At 44.5% G+C, this 19591-nt stretch overlaps 1 protein-coding gene across 1 annotated transcript in view; it reads right to left on the bottom strand.

Annotated features, from left to right (window-relative positions):
* LGMN (legumain) overlaps positions 1–18344 on the bottom strand; it is a 34842-nt gene extending 16498 nt beyond the window's left edge. The window contains exons 1-2 of the mRNA XM_020875939.2: positions 18238–18344; positions 8284–8451 (exon numbers count right to left, since the gene is read on the bottom strand). Of these exons, the coding sequence (XP_020731598.2) occupies positions 8284–8421 (138 nt within the window). The 5' untranslated portion in view covers positions 8422–8451; positions 18238–18344. The remainder of the gene's footprint in view (positions 1–8283; positions 8452–18237) is intronic.
* Positions 18345–19591: the final 1247 nt, after the last annotated feature.

The raw sequence follows: 19591 nt of genomic DNA, 5'->3' as shown, positions 1-19591 counted from the left end.
CTCAAGTTTTCATCTTTAAGCCTGGAACGGATGATTACACAACAAACAACTCAGTTTAAACTCTGTACTAAGGATTGTACGACAACAATGTATCCTTCTTGAGGACAGTTTCTCCTTCCTGAAAACCTTCTGGCTAATCCTGTTATCTTAAAAAAAATGTAAATTATGGGAGTGGGTCCAGTAAGATCTTTACAACCTCCAGACATTCTTTTGATTCATTGTAATAACTAATTAAAAGGTATTTAACTCCATTGCTAACACTAGCCAGGAAGTACTCTTTCTGCCCCCTTCTGATGTCTCTGTCAGAAGCTTTCTCTATCACTTTTATACTTTAATAAAACTTTATTACACAAAAGCTCTGAGCGATCAAGCCTCATCTCTGGCCCCAGAGTGAATTCTCTTCCGGAGGCCAAGAATCCCGGAGTCTTTTGTGGCTCAGCAACAAGCCTTTCAGTACAAAGTACATAGGTATTCATTTTATTATTATTCTTTACATTGCAGGCACATTATATAGATATTTGTTTTCTATTTCATAAGAAAAAAAATCAAACAAATATTATGTCAGATTTAACCTTTCAATGAAACTGGAGTGTGCAGGCACACCCACCCACTCACCTCAGTGCAAATCGGCCTATTATTTATCTCTCCTGTTAGACACCATAAAGCAGGTTCACCAAAAAACAAAAACAACTTAGGAATAAACTTAGCAAAAGACGTGTAAGACTTATACACTGAAAATTATAAAACTGCTGAGGAAAATTAAAGAAGATCTAAATACACAGAGAGAGATATGTCATGCTCACGGATCAAAAGACATTACCACCCTTAAACTTTTTAAAAAACTAGCTCAGTCGGTAAAGAGTCTGCCTGCAGTGAAGGAGACCTGGATTCAATCCCTGGGTCAGGAAGATCCCCTGAAGAAGGAAATGGCAACCCATTCCAGTATGCTTGCCTGGAAAATCCCATGGACAGAGGAGCCTGGTGGGCTGCAGTTCATGGGGTCACAGAGTTGGGCACGACTAAGCAACTAATGCCACCAGTGGATAAGACTCCACACTTCCAGTGTCTCCACTGCAGGGGGCATGGGTCTGATCCCTGGTTGGGGAACTAAGATCCCACATGCCGTGCAGAACAGACAAAAGATTAAAAAAAAAAAAAAAAAGAAATACCTCTCCTCTCCCCCTCAAAAATTTTTTTAAAAAACTGATCAGCAGGGATTTCCTCAGAAATTGACAAGATAATGCTAAAATTTATATGAAACTACAATAGTAAAAATACATACATATACTGAAAAAGACGAAGAAGGCTGGAAAACTTTCACTTCCTGTTTTCAGAACTACCCTGGGAAAGGAGAATCTCATCAACAAGTGGTGCTGGGAAATTCTGGATATCTACATGCCAAAAGACGATCTTAGACTCTCACCTCATACCATATATGAAAATTAACTCAAAATGAGTCATGCTTAAATGTAAGTGCTAAAACAAAATTTTATAAGATAACACAGGAGAAAATCTTTGAAATCTTGAACTGTAATTGCACAGATGCCATAGATATGACACCAAAAGCGTGGTCTATAAAAGAAAAAAAATGACAGACTGGACAACACCAAAACATAAAATTTTAGTACTTCAAAAGACACCAATCAGAAAGCGAAAAGATAAGCAACAGAGAGGAAAATGTTTGCAAAACACATATCTGAGACAGGACTTGTATGTAGAGTATGCAGAGAACTCTTGTACCTAACAACTGGTTCAATCAAAAACAGATAAAATTTTATATAAACATTTCACCTAACCAGATATACTGATAAGCACATAAAAAGATGTTCACAATCATTACTTGTTAGGGAAATGCAAACTCAAACCACAATGAGCTCACAGCAGACAGACAATAACAAGTACTGGTGAGGATAAACCAGGAAGCTTCATCCACTGCTTGTGTGAATGTAAAATGATGCAGCCATTTTGGAAAATAGTTTAAATTTCTTTAATAGTTAAGTATAAATTTACCCTATGACCTGGGAATTCTACTCTTAGGTATCTGCCAGGAGAAACAAAAACATTTATCCACACCAAGATCTATACTCAAATGTTCTTAGCAGAATGCTTCAAATAGGCAAAAAAAAAAAAAAAAAAAAAAAGGAAAAAGGAAACAACCCAAATATCCAATGAGTGGTAAACAGACAAAATGTGATTTAACCATACAATGGAATGCTACTTGGCAACAAAAGGAATGAAGTACTGATATGTGTTACACAGATAAAGTTTAAAAACATGACCTTAAGAGAAGCCAGACACAAAAGATCACATTGCAGGGCTCCATTTATACCATATGTTCAGAAAAGGCAAACTGACAGAATGACAAAGTACACTAGTAGTTGCCTATAGCTGGGGACTGAAAATTGGCTCAAGGCATCTTACTGGGGAGATGGAAATGTTCTAAAACCGATTTATGGTGATGTTTGCACAACTTGCTAAAAGCACTAAAATATCACTAAACACTTAAAATGGGTGAATTATATACGATCTGTAGAACACGCTTCAGTAAGACCATACATTTTAGAAAACATATTCAGCCTGTCCTGTGAGTGCTCCCCTATGCTCCTGGGCTCACCACCTCCCTGATGGGCAGACTCTTTTATGCCCATTTCACAGATGGGGACAGGCTCAGGTTAGGGCTCAGGGGTTCCACCACCGTGCCTCGTGCTCTGTCTCCACACTCAGAGGTCTCAAGCCAAGCAGTGATCCTCTCCTGGGTCCTTGGAATTACCTGCTTTCCTCCCAACTTACACAATTCAAAAGGGCTTTCGGTCAGAGCCAAGCACTCGCACCCAAAAGAAATAAAAAAGTAAGGTTAAGCCAAGTCAAGTGACTTGGAGACAGTGCTAAAGGTTACTTCAATGACTTTGCTGGAGCACATCTTATCTCTGCATTTTTTCCCTTAAAAACAGAAATGCCATAGAAGAAATGCCACGTGAGAGGAAGGTATTGAGCAAGACTTGACGTAAAGGGCCGAGCTCTCTGGGCCACTGAACGGAGACTGCTGACTCAACTCTTAGCGTAAGGAGCTCTGATGGGATTACTGATACATCCCGTGATTTCCTGGTGGAGGACACTGTCCGGGTCACTGATGATGCCGCCCCACCTCAGGCCAACTGTAAGCTAACTAAGGGCAACCAGCCTGCGGCAAAGGCGTGTTCTCGTCACTGCCAAGGGGTCCACCTTCAAGCCAGGTAGGTGCTGGGAAGAGTTCTCATGGGCTGCTCATTGAGAGGAATATGTATAGTACCCCTTCCTGGTACATGCTCTGAGCTCTGCTGAGGCTAAGCCCTGAGTCTGGGCATTGGGCGGGGGCAAGGGGGCTGCTAACTCAGCTGGTAAAGAATCCGCCTGCAATGCAGGGTACCCCAGTTCAATTCCTGGGTCAGGAAGATCCACTGGACCCCAGTGTTCTTGGGTTTCCCAGCTAGCTCAGCTGGTAAAGAATCTGCCTGCAATGCGGGAGACCCGAGTTCGATCCCTGGGTTGGGAAGATCCCCTGGAGAAGGGAATGACTACTCATTCCAGTATTCTGGCCTGGAGAATTCCATGGACTGTATAGTCCAATGGGTCACAAAGAGTCAAACACAACTGAGCGACTTTCACTCACTGAGCCCACCACCACCTCAGATTTTCCAGAGGAGAATCAAGAGGTTTGGGGTGAGATCACATCATTTGTTCAAACCAATACAGCAGATGACGGAAGAACAGGAACTACACCTGGGGGTCCATGCAAGTCCTGACCGCCCTGCCCAGCAACTGGCTTGCACAAGGACAGCCCTCCTAGGCTAACTGCATTCCTCCAATTCAGTCCTGCTCAACTCTGCTCTCCATCTGTTTCTTTTCTTAAAATATAAAAGTGATACTTTGTAACAAGATGGATTAACTATAAAAACATTATGCCAGTAAAAGAAGCCAGACACCGAAGTGTGCACATTGTATGATTCCACTTAGGAAGTTTCTGGAGAGAGCAAGACAATCAAGAGGGAAGGCAAATCCTTGGGTGCAGGAGGCTGGGACGAGTACAGGTGCGGGGTAACTTTCTAGAATGATGGGCGTGTCCTAAAACTGAACTGTGGTAACATTGCACAACTGTCTGAATTTACTAAAAATCACTGAACTATGAGATAGGTGAATTGTATGGCGTGGAAACATACCTCTTCAGTAAAGCTGTTTCTAAAAAGTGGTAATTACACACACCCTTAAATATATAAAGTGAAAGGTGGTCATTCAGAAGTATAATGACTCCCACTAGACCCTCCATCACCATATCTTTTCCTCCCAACTTCAACATCTACAAGTTTTGGACTTCTCCCTCTCCCTTCCTGCCTCCTCTTGGACCCATGGATGCTCTTAAGGAGGCTCCTGAAGCCTTCCCAGGAAATGGTAGCACTCCCTTCCTCTCCGCCACAGCCCCCAGCTCGAGACTAGCAGAGGTGAGGGGGCATCAACATTCTCCCAGCTCCTCCCTCACCTCTTCTGTCCTGTTGCCAACACTCCAGACCTCCTCCTTCAGAGCCCCACTGCCCAGTGGTGACCTCAAAGCTCTCCTCAAGCCCCCTGCTCCCAGTGACTCCTGGCTCACATCTCCTCTCCTCCCAACACCCCCCCCATATCCCAACATCCTCCTGATGGCTTGTGCAAGGGTGAACTTCACCTTCAATCCACTCAATTTTCCTTCTCGATGCACTCTGACCTCTATACTGAAAGAAACCTTCCTCTAGTCCCATTGCTCCCCTGGTGACCTATGCTCTTCTTTCTCCTCCTCACAAGCCTGTCGGAAGAATAGCCAGTACAGCATCCCTTGTGTGGTCTGCACCTAAGTACCTCTTCCTCTGTCATCCGTGCATCAGAGTCTGGCTCCTGCTTCCGCCACTGCAAGAACCTGTCCTCCAAGGCATTCCTGGCCCACACTCAAGATGTAACATATCCCACTAGCATCACCCCAGACCCACCAGTTTCCTCACTGCCATCCATTCATCCCAGCCACAAATGGAAAACAGAGAAATCCAAGTCAATATAACCAACACATGTTAAATAACCATCATAAAGCACAGAAGAGCACTCTGCCACGATCTAATTGTGCCCAGTATACTAATCTTCCCTAAACCAATTTGTGATAACGAGTGCTATGTTCACTCAAGGAAAAACGTAAACCTCAATAAAAATGTAAGTTTAAAAGTCTGTGCAGGGGGAAAAAAAAAAGTCTGTGTAGGTTCTACAGGAGTTCTTTCAAACACTCTTTTTGCTTCCCCCCACACTTTGAATTTTTTATTTTGTTGCTATATCAAATGCTCTTTTAAATGCTCAGTCTCCAAAGTCAAGACAGCAAGTGTTGACAGTTAGTCGAGGAGAGAACTCAGCCGGCAGGGATATGGGCCGAGGCCAACCATGATTCAGCAGCTACGCTTCCTCTGCCCAGCTTTAGCACCAGCACCTGCCCTTCTTTAGGGACAGAAATTTCAGTCTGTGGCCACTTCTTTTTGCTTTACTTGCTTCATTCCATTTTGATATGAAGTAGTTTACCCAGGGAAACTAGCAACACTTTAAAAAAATTTCCTGGGAGCAAAGGGTAATCGGATACCTATACTGAATAATGTTTAACCAATACATGCTTTTTAAAGTTAGTTGGATAAAAACCAGGGGGTCTGATGAAGCAGCCAGTCTGCTATCAGTGACCCGTATCTAATGCCCCATCATTCTGATGCGTGGTGAGAGGCAGAGGAGAAGACTGAGATGGGTAGTTCCTACTTAGATTGCTCCTCTTTAACTGGGTCAGGTCTGTGTGCTGCGCTTAGTCGCTCAGTCGTGTCCAACTCTTTGTGACCCCAGGGACTGCAGCCTGCCAGGCTCCTCTGTCCATGGGATTCTCTAGGCAACAATACTGGAGGGGGTTGCCATGCCCTCCTCCAGGGGATCTTCCCCATCCAGAGACTGAACCTGGGTCTCCCTCATTACAGGCAGATTCTTTACCATCTGAACCACCAGGGAAGCCGGGGTCAGGTCTGGGTTAAGTATTAAAAAGGTATCATACAGCCAATGAAAATAACTATTTAATCAAGCCAAATTTCCTATTCAGCTAGCATATAAAAAGCATTCAAGAACTAAGTCATTCGATAATCATCAAATTACAGAGCTGGTAGGGAGTTCACTAAACCAACTCAGATTTAACAGATTATGAAACTGATATCCCGGGAGGGAAACACACATGAGGCAGCCCTGTTAAGCAATCACAAGCAAAGACACTAGGTCTGACCTGGCAGCCACTGGCCACACTTGGTGACTGAGCATTTCAAAGGTGACCAGTTGAAACTGAGTGAGTGAGTGAAGTCGCTTTTTGCGACTCTTTGCGCAAAAGTCCAACTCTTTGTGACCCCATGGACTGCAGCCTACTAGGCTCCTCCATCCATAGGATTCTCCAGGCAAGAATACTGGAGTGGACTGCCATTTCCTTCTCCAGAAAGTAAACATAAACAGGGGAAAAGAACTGGGCCGACTGCACATAACCCCACAGTGGGGGTCAGATGAGTTCACTTGTGATTGCCTGTGCATCTCGTCTCTGAGAACCGAAAGATTCAATGAGTTTTTTAATAACAACTTTATTAAGGTATCTAATTCACATATCATACATGTGAACCTATTAAATATACAATTCAGTGGTTTCTAGTATCTTCACCAAGTCACGCAACCATCACCATTCTCTAATTCCAGAACGTTTTCATCATCCCTAAAAGAGAGACTCCATACCCATTAATGGTCATTCTCTGTTCCCTCCTCTGCCTACACCTTGTCAACTACTAATCTACATTCTGTTTTCACAGAGTTTCCTATGCTAGACTTCCATATATAAACAGAATCCTGTGGTCCTTTGTGACTGGCTTCTCTCACTTAGGATAATGTTTTTAAGGTTCAGCCATGTTGAAGCATCTATCCATACCTTGTTCTTTTTTATAGCCAAATAATAATACCTTGTGTGGACAGACTATACTTTTTGTTTATCCATTTATTGGACACTTGGATTGTTTCCACTTTTAGGCTAACAAGAATAAAACTGCTATAATCATTTGAGTACAAGTTTTTTGGGGGGACATATTCTTTTTTTTTCTGAATATATACCTAAGAGTGGAATTGCTGGGGTCACAGTTATTAACCTTTTGGGGAACTGCCTGTCTTCCAAAGCAGTTACACCATTTTACGTTTGCACCTGGAGGCTGCACTTTTAATGTATTTACAAATGTAGATTCTTCCCTCTCTAATTTCTGCCAGGCTGATTTGCTGGGAGTGCCAGGAAAGATGAGTAGGAAGGGGTGAGGGCAGAGCAGCAGGGGAGGGGTGTGGAGGGCAAGGAGACTCATGATGCTGCTTCCAGAGTCCTGTCTGCAGCTATGCGGCCTCACGCAAGTCACCTCCGGTCTTCAAGTCTCAGTTTCCTTATTTATTAAAATGAAGGCGCTAGACCAGTAGGTCTCAACTAAGGACATGTAGCAAAGTCTGGAGACAATGTTGGTTGTTACAGTGGCTGGGTGATGCTCCTGGTACCTAGAGGACAGAGGTTAGGGATGCTGCTAAACATCTTACATGTGTAGGACAGCCCCCCAACAGTAAAGAATTACCTGGATGGACCCAAGCGTCTACAGGGCCAAGGTTGAGAAACCCTGCATTAGACTGAGGTGACCACACACAGGCCATTTTGAGGAACAGCCAAAATGGTTTCAAAAATGGCTGTACCACTTTATAATCCACTCAGCAGTGGGGGCGGAGGTGGAGTGGTGAGTTCCATTCTCCACATCCTCATCAACACACTTATTTTTGCCAACCTAAGAGGAACGTCTGTTCTACTTATGGTTGCTGGGGGAAGCGATACTTAGAGAGTTTGGGATGGACATGCACACATGGCTACATTTAAAATGGATACCCAGCAAGCACCTGCTGTCTAGCACAGGGAACTCTGCTCAATGTCACGCGGCAGCCTGGATGGGAGGGGGGTTTAGGGGACAAGGGATACCTGTACATGTATGGCTGAGTCCCTTTGCCGTTCACCTGAAATCATCACAATACTGTTAATCAGCTATACCCCAATACAAAATTAGAAGTTTAGAATAAATAAAATCTTGATAGCTTCAACTCCATCCCAAAGCAAAACCAAACCAAAAAAAATAAATAAAAAGCCTGTTCTAATAACAAGGTCCAGGATTGTTAACAGACTGCCAGTGTCATACATGAAAAGATGAGTCATTTTCTTACCTGGTGCCTGTAATTATACCAGCCATTTGATCCTGCGACAATCACCACCCAGTGCTTGCCTCCATCCTCAGGGTCATCCAGGGGAACAGCACCAATTCCCAGGACCAAGCTGAGCAACACAGTGACTTCCCAAATCATCCTGCCCCGTTGGAGTTCCACTGCAGAAATCTAGGAAGAAAAAGGCAGAGTCAAGCGAAAAAGGAATGACAAAACCAGAAGAACACTACTGGCCCCTAAGACAAGATCACAGAAAATGGGTCAAACTTCCCTGGAGTGGAGCAGGGGGCTGCCCATAGCGCCCCACCTTCACTACGGGTTGAAGTTAAGAGAATAAACCAAAGAATATTGAGGAAGCTCTTGGGGCAACTTTTTAAAGTTTTTGTCACAACTTGGAATGCGGAAAACAAAATTCACTAATAAACTTCACTGTGTTGGAAAAATATCTACCACATACTATGAACTGTTTAAGAAAAGAACAGACATATACTGTGTGCATAGCAAAATGTGGAAGGCAGACAAAATCTAACAGTAGTTATTCTTGAGTGGTAGATAGGTAGAAAAAAGAATGATCTTCTTTCTTTTTGTCTCTCTTTACTACAAATAATATATATTACTTATACAACAAAGTTTGTAAAAATTCAACATACACTTGATGTAAATACTGAGGGGCAATTTATGCATGTGAGCTATCTGGGTAAACTATAGTCTAACACTGGCAGCCCAAATGAATGTCTTTGTATAATGCTTACAACCCATTTACATTATTCTGTACAAGAGGCTAGGCAAACATTTTAATCTTTGTTTTACTGGATGGGGAGGTTGAAGCAAGAGAGAAGTGACTTACCCAATATTCATGGACAGTCAGCACTGGCCACAGACCAGAACCCATGCCTTCTGAATTCCTGGTCCACCCTTTCTGCTACATGGTTCCGCATCTCAAGACTTTATTCTTAATGAAGTACATGCCCAATTTTACACTTCACGGCCAAAACTTTAAAGAGAGTTTTAAAGCACAAAAGGCAGAGCTAAGGCCGAGTCCTGGCCACCCTGTATTACTCAGACAAGTACGCCTGTTTTAATGGCCTGTGTCCTGACTATGTTATTTTTTTAAAAGCCTTCCTATGGCAGAAGCCAGGCCTGTCATTCTGAGATAAGAGGAAAAACAGTCGTTGAGATGTAGGGACTCAGAACAGAATAGTCTACGAGGCTAACCTCTGCCTCTGATGCTTTTTGACAAAACAGTGCTCATTTACTCATTCATTAATGCATTCACTCATTCATTCACCCACTCAGAGTCTCCTGAACTCTGACCCTGCCAGAAAAAACACTGGGGGTTGGGAACGCAGTAGGGACAAGTCGAAGCCTCTGTCCTCATGGACTGCAGAGCCAGCTAAGGCACGAAAGAAGTCTAGGAAACCATCCTCAGCATCTGTGCCTAAGACCGTGCTAAACCTCAAAATGATGGGATTTCCTCCCAAGTGAAAAAACAGGAAGCCCTGAGTCTGGTAAAAGTTATAAAAAGTAAAGACACTTTACTTTTCTAAAAAAAAAAAGTAAAGGCCAGCACTTCTCCAAGTTGACTATACGCCCAGATTGCCTGGGGGGCCTGTTAGAAAGTGGAGTCTGACTCAGTAGGCATGGGCAGGGCCTGAGACTCTGCATTTCTGACAAGCTCTGGGTGATACCCAGGACTACACTTAGCCGCAGCAGGCCTCTTACTTGACCCTGGCAGGCTCAGTCAGCTCTGCCCAGAAGCCCAGTTTCCTAGTTAAGAAACTGTACTACTCTATCCCCGGATGACTTCTCCCAGGAACTCAATTCTTCAGATGTAAGAATTAAGAATCTGAGGTGGGGGGACTTCCCTGGCAGTCCAGTGGTTGAGACTCTGAGCTTCCAATACAGGGGGCAGGGGTTCAATCCCTGGTCAGGGAATTAGGATTCTGCATGCCACACAACATGCCAAACAACAAAAAAGAATCTGAGTTGGTGCTAGATCCAGGTTTCTTTAGCTCCACTACAAAGTCATGGATGCACAGCTAGCTAGCTAGTTAAGTAGCTCAGTCGCCTCCGACTCTTTGCGACCCCGTGGACTGTAGCCTACCAGGCTCCTCCCTCCATGGGATTCTCCAGGCAAGAATACTGGAGTGGGTTGCCATTTCCTTCTCCAGGGGATCTTCCCCACCCAGGGATCGAATGGGTAACTACAATAACGCGCCCCAGATTTGGTTCAAGATTGTCTTGAAATGGTCAAGGTGAGTAACAAATGAGGGCAGTGGACTTCCCAGGCCACCCAGTCCCGGAACCCGCTGGTCTATTAATATGTCACTGTGTATGAGAGGATGTTTTCTCATGTCCACTTGACCTGCCCAGGGCTCATCGAGGGAAAATAAAAGGGGAAGTGATACAAAGGTATGAAGCAGCAGCAGTGAGGTCAGGCAAGAGACAGTCAAGCTCCCACCCCCAGAGCTCTGCAGGGGGCCCCACACTGGGCGGGGAGTGTGCCAGTGATAGGGGAGGTCATGCAACCAGCAGCCTCCCAAGAAGCCTTCTCCTGGGGCAGGGGTCAGCAAACTCTCTGTAAAGGGCTGGAAAGTAGGTATTTTCAGCTCTGCAGGTCACGTCATCCCCATCGCAACCCTTCAGCTCTCCCACTGTATCACAAAGCAGCCACAGACGTACAGAAACCAGTGAACATGGCTACATTCCAATCAGACTGAAATAGGTGGTCTCTGTGGCCTGCCCTCAGGAGCCAGAATGTATTCTCAGCCCACATGGCAGGTACAGTCTGGGGTTTTTATCATCTTTCATCATCAGTCATAAAATAGGCTTTCTGGTTTGCATACCACTCTTTCTGAGTGTCTATCATGTGACTCAATCCTGAAGAGGCTGATCAGTCTGGAGGCACTAGTGCCTGACTTCTTCCTTTCTTTTTTGTCTTTCTCTTTTCCTTTTTTTTTTTTTTTTTTGTGTGCCTCAGGGCATGTGGGATCTTAGTTCCCCTGACCAGGGGTGAAATCTGTGCCCCCAGCAGAGGAGGCTCAGAGTTTTAGTCACTGGACTGCCAGGGAATTCCCCCTTTCATATTTAAATAAAATATACTAGAGTCAACGGTTGGTCTGCCTGAGCCACAGAATAGACACCACCAGCTCAACTGCCTAAATCAGCAAACAAAAAACACCACCAGGTTGTTTTTACAAATTCCAGTTTACCTTCCATTCTTCTACTAAAACACTAGCAAGTTACTCCTTGGTGAGGGAAAGTACCTTATTCATACACAAGGGACATTTTCAGAGTTAACATTTGGCGATTTTCTTGTCTTTTTTTTTAATTATTAACACAGAGTTGTGGTTCCTTGAATACAATGCCAAGTTACAAGCCTCACCATGTGACACCGATTGGGAAATGCCACTTAAAAAACACAAACACTAACATGTTGGGAAACGGGGCCTGGGGTGAAGGAAAGATGTGAAGTAATACAATCTTTCCATCACCCTTAGCAATGAACATGTCTCAAAACAGCAGGTTTCAGATGGAAATTTCCTGGTCAGCACTATTCTTGACAAAGCCAAGAGCAGGAAAACAAAGTCACAAATAATCTTGCAGCATACCTATGATTCTTGTTTCAGCAGAGTAAAAAGTTCATGAATAAAAAGTAAACAATGATCCCTGGGACTTCCCTGATAGCTTAGTGGTTAAGAATCTGCCTTCCAATGCAAGGGACTCAAATTTGATCCCTGGTTGGGGAACGAGGATCCCACACGCTGCAGGGTAACTTAGTCCACAGGCTGCAACTAGAGAAACACCACAATGAAGACCCAGCGCAGCCAAAAAAAAAAAAAAGTAAATGATCTCTGCCAAACTGGCCTAGGAAGACTGCTATTTCTTGCCCATGGCGCTCCACGGCCCCAGTCACACAGGCATCGTCTTCTACTTCTTCCTATCATCTACTCATCCATCCAACACACACAGCCTAAGCACCCACCAGGTGCTCACAGGGACTGAACAGGGAGCCAAACTGGCGAGACCCTTTGCAGAGCTGACATTCTAGCAGGAAGAGACAGGTTGTCCGGTGGTCATGAGTGCTGGGGAAGAAATACAGGCAGAAGAGGAAGTCCCGGTGGGAGTGTCAGGTATCGTTTTTCAAAAAGGGAAGATTTTAAGAAGGTGAGGGAGCTCGCCCATTTGTAGCAGCAAAACCCCAGAGGCAACAAATGGTCATTTATGGGGGTTGTCTGTTGTTGCTGTCCAGTTGCTATGTCCATCTCTTTGCAACCCCATGGACTGTAGCCCACCAGGCTCCTCTGTCCTCCACTATCTCCCAGAATTTGCTCAAATTCAGGTCTACTGAGTTGATAATCCTATCTAGCCATCTCATCCTCTGCCACCCCCTTCTCCTTTGGCCTTCAATCTTTTCCAACATCAGGGGCTTTTCCATCTACAGAGTACTATTTATCAAATCAATTATCTGTGTGTGTGTGTGTTAGTAGCTCAGTCATGTCCGACTCTTTGCGACCCCATGGACTGTAGCCCACCAGGCTCCTCCATCCATGAGATTTTTCAGGCAAGAATACTGGAGTGGGTTCCCAATCCAGGAATCGAACTTGGGTCTCCTGCATTGCAGGCAGACTCTTTACCCTCTGAGCCACCAGGGAAGCCCTAAATCAAATATGATACATCCTTACGATGGGATACAGTGACAACTTTAAAAGAAAAAGGTAGTTCTTAAAAGTGCTGAGAGTGGGAAGGCCCCTGAAAAGATGCTCAGGGGTATGTGTTTAGTCTGGTAACCATTCGCAGGGAGAAAATGACCCAGGGGAGCTGTTGCTCTAACCAGGGGAGAGAGGAAAGTCTCCCCAGAGTGCTCTGTGCTGCTTGCTGCACAGCGAGGGCAGGATATGCGTGGGTATCTATGAACCAAGGAATGTGCAAGGCACTTTCCCACCCTCACAACAGCCTGTGAGCAGTCTCATTACCCCCTCCAGCTGAGACAGACTAGCAGAGGTAGAGAAACTTGGTGGAAAGTGGCACTGCTGGGTGACACACAGATCTGCTTCCAAAGATTGCTTCTTCCACTACACCACCTCGCTTGTCACACCACAAAAGCATTGTTTCTCTGACTATCTCAGAAGCCCTGTAACCACAGGTGGGAGGGCTACAGCCCACATTCCGGGGCCTCCAAGTTTCCTCCAGCAGCAGGATACCCAACGTGCCTGCTCTTCATCACCCCACTGTTTTAAGGCACTTGTGGGTAATCGGTTATAAAAAGGTCTTATAAGAAGAGCCCATCAAAGGAGAACTTGAACTACACAAAGTCAAAGTCAATGGACAAGCCTTTACAAATGAATTTTACCAGCCTCCAACGCCAGGTCCTCGCAGCTCCCACTGGGCCAGCGACCCTCTCAGGTTAGAGGGCTACATGAAGGCACTGATTCAGCTGAAGGACTCTGCTTCAGGCACTACCATCAAGTGGGGTCTGATCCAACAGGGGAGGTTTGGGACAGACCCGAGTGCACATGCTAGATCAACTGTCACCAGCAACAGAAGTAACAAGGCTACAGTCAGAGGACCGTCTAAATAGCAGGACCAAATTCAAATCCAGGTCTGACACCAAAGCCGAGACCTGGACCACCCCGGTGACCTCCCACATCAGGCCTGTACTTGCTACTTGCTCTGGGTTAGAGACAGCGAACCATTAAGGCCAAGCAAAGCAGCTGGGCAGACAACGACATCTGTAAAGAGCCTTCCAAACCTACAGGTTTTAGATCTCGCTCTCTGTTCTTTGGGGGCTTACAACCAAATCATCATGCAAGTGGTCCCTGGCTGATAACACGCAAAAGAGGCAAGGACAGGAGACGGGCCCTCCTTCACCAAACTGAAGTCAAGTTCCTCTGAGCCCGACCAGACTTTGGCCCGCTGAGCACAGGTTTAGCAATCTCCCATCTTTGGCATCTAATCAAGCTTCTCTTAGCAATTTTTCAGCCACTGACCCTCCCACTCTACCTACTGGCAATAAATCTCAGTTGTCCTTGATGTATTTGGAGTTGAGCTCAGTTCTATATGGAGCTTTCTCCTCTGGTACAACAGCTAGAATAAAATCCATCTTGTCATTAAAAAAAGAAAAATTGCCTAGGTTACATGGCATGTGGGATTTTAGTTCTCCAACCAGGAATCAAACCTGTGCCCCATGCACTGGAAGGACAAAGTCTTAACTACTGGACCACCAAGGAAGCCCCCATCTTGTCATTTTTAACAAATGTCATGTAAAATTTCTCTTTAATACAGGACAATTACTAAGTTACTATAGTTCCTAAGTCCAGGGAGACCCTGCCTCACCTTAATTGTTCATCTGTCAAATGGGATGGTAGAACTAAATTATTAAGGGCCCATTCAGTTCCCATATCCTTTTATTTTCTGTTTCAAGGGTAAAATGGGAAAGGAAAAAAAAAGAAAAAAAAGAAAATCCAAGTAGTCTTATCCCAAATCTCAAAAAAAATGGATTTTGTTCAAGTGAGTGAATAAATGTTTTTTCATAGGGAACATTTATGATTCAGTAGCAAAGCACATTCTAGATTAGAGCATGTCCTTCAAAATTACCTAATTCTGATTCTATGGAGGACTTCCCTGGTGGCTCAGCTAGTAAAGCATCTACCTGCAATGATGCTATGGAATTTTTTTCCCCACAACTCTGTAAACTGTAGATACTAGAAATGAAAATAATTATTGCCTAAAAACATGCAAATGAATTCTATTAAGTGGAGGTGCAAGTGACTCCCCCATTGAAAGAAAGAAGCCAGGTTTCCCATTGCACATTTCAGAATTTCTAATCTACAAATGTACTTTGTACTTTGGAATCTCCTTTCAACTGACTGTAATATGTATAGAGTGATGTTGTTATTCAGTCACTAAGTCACATCCAACTCTGCAACCCCATGGTCTGCAGCTCGCCAGGCTTCCCTGTCCTTCACTCTCTCTGAGTTTGCTCAAACTCTTCTCCATTGAGTCAGGGAAGCCATCCAGCCAGCTCATCCTCTGTCACCCACTTCACTTTTCAAAAATTATCCTTTGAAACTCCAATACTTTGGCCACCTCATGCACAGAGTTGACTCATTGGAAAAGACCCTGATGCTGGGAGGGATTGGGGGCAGGAGGAGAAGGGGACGACATCACCGACTCGATGGACATAAGTTTGAGTAAGCTCTGGAAGTTGGTGATGGACAGGGAGGCCTGGCGTGCTGCGATTCATGGGGTCGCAAAGAGTCGGACACGACTGAGCAACTGAACTGAACTGAACTGAACATTTCAAAATGCACAAGCAGCTAAAATATATTTCAAAATACACACACTCAAGAAAGATTTTTAAATGTACTAATGACTAGAAGAATTTGACTTTTGGTTAATGGTTTTTCTACATTTTTATTTTCACTGCTTATTTGGCATTTGGATTTCTTTAAGTTTCTCCCAAATTACTATTTTTTGAAATCTAAGATTAATAATAGTTTGTAGTCTTTCCCCAAATGAATGAGCACGACTTTTGTAACTAGATGTAAAGTCTTAAGTTTAATTTTGCTACAACTTATATTTTAAGAAATTGAAGGATACACGTTAAACTACAGAAATGTACAAATGTAATATAAAATACCTGTTACCATCATACAGATCAACTGTTAATATTCTGTAAATCTGTTAACCCTCTTTTCCCATAAACAAATAAAACATTACAGATAAAACAGTCCCCCATTGTCCAGTCCTGTTCTCCGCATAGCACAAGGTAACCACTAATGTAAATTATTTCATTCCAATCAATTTATTATACTTTAAAAAATATATATCCACTTTATAAACATTCTCCTATTAACAAACATGTAGGTTGTTACTTTTTTTTTTTTAACTCTTAAAATGTTGCAAAAGCATTCTTACACTCATCTCCTTGTATACAAATGTCTCTCTGGTACTTTAGGAGTAGAACCACTGAGTCTTAAGATATACCTATTTTGCTAGCAGCTGTACTGTCCTAAGATATACTTCCAAATATCTGATATCTTTCAAACAATTGATACTCTTGAGAGTAACAAACTTCATAATTTCTAATCTGATAGGTATAAAGTGATCTAATTATGGGTTTAATTTGTATCTTCTGGATTACAAGATAATTTGAGTCATATGTCTAACCATCCAGATTTCAACATCCTTAACATAAATGATGATTTCCCCTTCATAAAATGGGACTCAAATTTTGGCCTAAAGCAATGTCTGCGGTTTAAGAAAAGAAAAAAAAGGCTGGTCATTTCTTTAAAAAAGATAGTCAGTCATAGGTGGAAAACCCGAGACAGCATTCATCTCAATATATTTTCACTGAATAATACTAGGTATGGTGTTCACTTACTTAAGAGTTCACAACCTTTTTCTCATCTCTCCTCTCTTTCAAATGCAATTGTCTTTAAAAAGCCTCAGCAATTCTCCTGGGAATTACTGCAGTGAACTCCCGGGGGTATGGCCTCTTTGCAACACTTTCTACATTAGAGAGTATCTAAGGTACACACTGGGCTTCCCTCGTGGCTCATTGGTAAAGAACCTGCTGGCCAATGTAGGAGACTCGGGTTCTATCCCTGGGTTGGAAAGATCCCCTGGAGAAGGAAATGGCAACCCACTCCAGTATTCTCCCTTGGAAAATCCCATGGACAGAGGAGTCTGGCTACAGGCCAGGGGGTCACAAAAGAGTCCAACACTAAACAATAGCAACAACAGAGATACGCATCTACTAAATTCGGTTTCTAGGGCTTTCAGGGCGAAATGAAAGTCTCTTACAGCAGCACAAGAAGCTTGCAAAATGCGCCTCTCTGTTTTCCACTATCCACGTGAAATCCCTTGCTCCAATCAGGCTCAGGACTCCGGGTCCAAAATCAGTGCTCTTTTCCCGCCTTTATCATGCTATTTTCCAGGCGAAATGCTCTTCTCTTTCATCTCACTAGCTCCTGCCCATCCCTCAAACTCCATTCAATTATTCCCTTCTCTGCAAAGTCCTACCTCTTCCCACAAGCAGGGTTAGATACTGCCCCTGGAACACTGGAATGGTTCACGATAAACTGCCTCTCCCCTTTATGAAATAATCCCTGCTTAAAAAATTTAGTAAGGCTCAACCAATGTTTCCGAAGTAATGCAGTAAAGACATTACTGTCTGGAGCAAAGACAGCTGGGCCACACCACTCACTACATACCACAGGGCAAGTCTCAAACCATGGACATTTATTTTCACAAAATCTCCTTCTCCCAGCCCCTAGATTCTTGGCACTGAATACCACGTGGGTAAAACCTCAACTCTAATAGAAGTAGGGGACCAAATCCTGCTAACTTTCACTTCCATGGTTCATGTGAATCATCCTAACTCCCACCACTCAAGCCTGTGAGAAGTGGAGCTTTTATGATTTCTCAGAAGGGATGTTTTTATACCTTTGGGTATATTTGCTGTTGTGGTTAACATAACCTCTTTCCCCTTAGGCTACCAAGAACTAACTGGAAACAGATGCAACCTTAGCATTACAAACCTCAGCAACCTGAATTGTTTCTAGATTGTTAAGACAGGACACAAGAGACCCCTCCTGGCATTCCCTGGTTACAGGACCTTAGCAAATGTGCTCTCAGCTCGCGCCTGTTTCTCTCTGCTCTCGGAGGAGCCTGGGCTTCCAGCCAGAGTTCGCGCAACAAAAGGAGCCCCAACCCACCAACCCCACGGGATGCAAGGCTGAGAGAGGTCGCAGGGTTTCCCTCGGAAGTCATCGTTTGCCGAAAACTCCCTTTCGCCCGATGAGAAATGGATTTACTCAACAACAACAACAACAAAAAAAGGCCGGGGAAACTGAAAATCCCAGCCATGAAGCCAAGATCTGCGGCAGATGGGCGACCCTGGTCCGGGGCGTTGGGCCGGGCCCCAGTCCCCCTGCCAGGGATATTGATTACCTGCTGCGGGACCGTGGGAACTCCTCGCGGTGCGCAGCCTCAGAGGAGCCGGCTGCCCGCGTCCTCCCTGCAGAGATTGCTGAGCTGGGTCCTAGCTCCTTGCTTTGAGGGTTGGCTGCGCCGCGGCGATTGGCCGAGCTTCGGGGAGGAGCGTCTTCGAAAGCCAATGGGAAGCGAGAACGAGGCCGGAGAGTCGCAGGAACTACAAGTCCCAGCGAGCCCCCGCGGGGCCTTCTGATCCCAGAGGGCAAAGGAACCCAGGGAGGACGGTATCCAGTGAATTAGGGCGGGATGGGGTGAAGGTGGGAGGGTGGTTCTGAAGTGTGTGGAACCAGGGGCGCAGTGATTTCCCCGGAAGGATCGATCCCCAGGGCGCTAAACCGTTTAACACTCTGCTTCTAATCCTGTGCACAAATTAGAACCCTGTAGGGTGGTAGCTTCATAGGTACTGATGCCTCCGCTTCTCCCTGAAGATTTTGAGTTCTTTGGTTGTGTCTGCCTGTGGCCTGCGTTTTGGAACCTTTAAAGAGCCCCAGGTGATGGGATGTGTTTCATCCTAGTTAACAACCCTAGGAGAGGGAGGCACTGTTAATGTCATCCTAGCTTTACACACGGGGCAACTAAGGAAAGTTATGTCAGGGAGGTTAATTTTCAGAAGATCACATACCTCTGAAGTGGCAGAGCCATAATTCGGACCCAGGCAGTCTAGTTCCAGAATCCGGTGCTTTTAATCTGTATGCAGTGCTACTTCTCAAACGTTAGGTATTATCTCACAGGGAGAGAAAAGTAAAATACTATACATACAAGTACCATGGTGTGGAGCTCAGAAAGTTGAGTTGACTGGAGTTATTATGAGGGAATAAGTCCAGTCCTGCCCAAGGACATCAAACACAAGATATATAGGACTTACATTCATGAGTTGTCTTGTTTCATCTTTTTTGTTTTGGCTGTGTTGGCATGTGTCAAATTAGTTCCCCCACTGTTGCAGGGAAGGGGACACCTTCCAGGGCCCGAAACTGGGCTCCTGTCTAACACTCAGAAATGAATTGTCTGAGGAAACACATCTACTGAAAAAGCAAGAGATTTTATTGGGAAAGGGCACCCCTGTGGAGAGCAGAAGGGTCAGGGAAACCAGGAGAACTGCTCTGCCACATGGCTTGCAGTCTTGGGTTTTATGGTGATGGGATTAGTTTCCGGGTTGTCTTTAGCCAATCATTCTGACTCAGAGTCCTTCCTGGTGGTGCCTTGTTCAGCCAAGATGGATGCCAGAGAGGAGGATTCTGGGAGGTGGTCCGACATGTGGTGTCTCCTTTTGACCTTTCCCGAACTCTTCTGGTTGGTGGAGGCTTCTTAG

The sequence above is a fragment of the Odocoileus virginianus genome, chromosome 16 (assembly GCF_023699985.2).
Source record: "Odocoileus virginianus isolate 20LAN1187 ecotype Illinois chromosome 16, Ovbor_1.2, whole genome shotgun sequence".
In the NCBI taxonomy this organism is placed as follows: Eukaryota; Metazoa; Chordata; class Mammalia; order Artiodactyla; family Cervidae; genus Odocoileus; species Odocoileus virginianus.
Note: the sequence above shows the minus strand (reverse complement) of the source record. Positions and strands in the feature narration are given on the sequence as shown.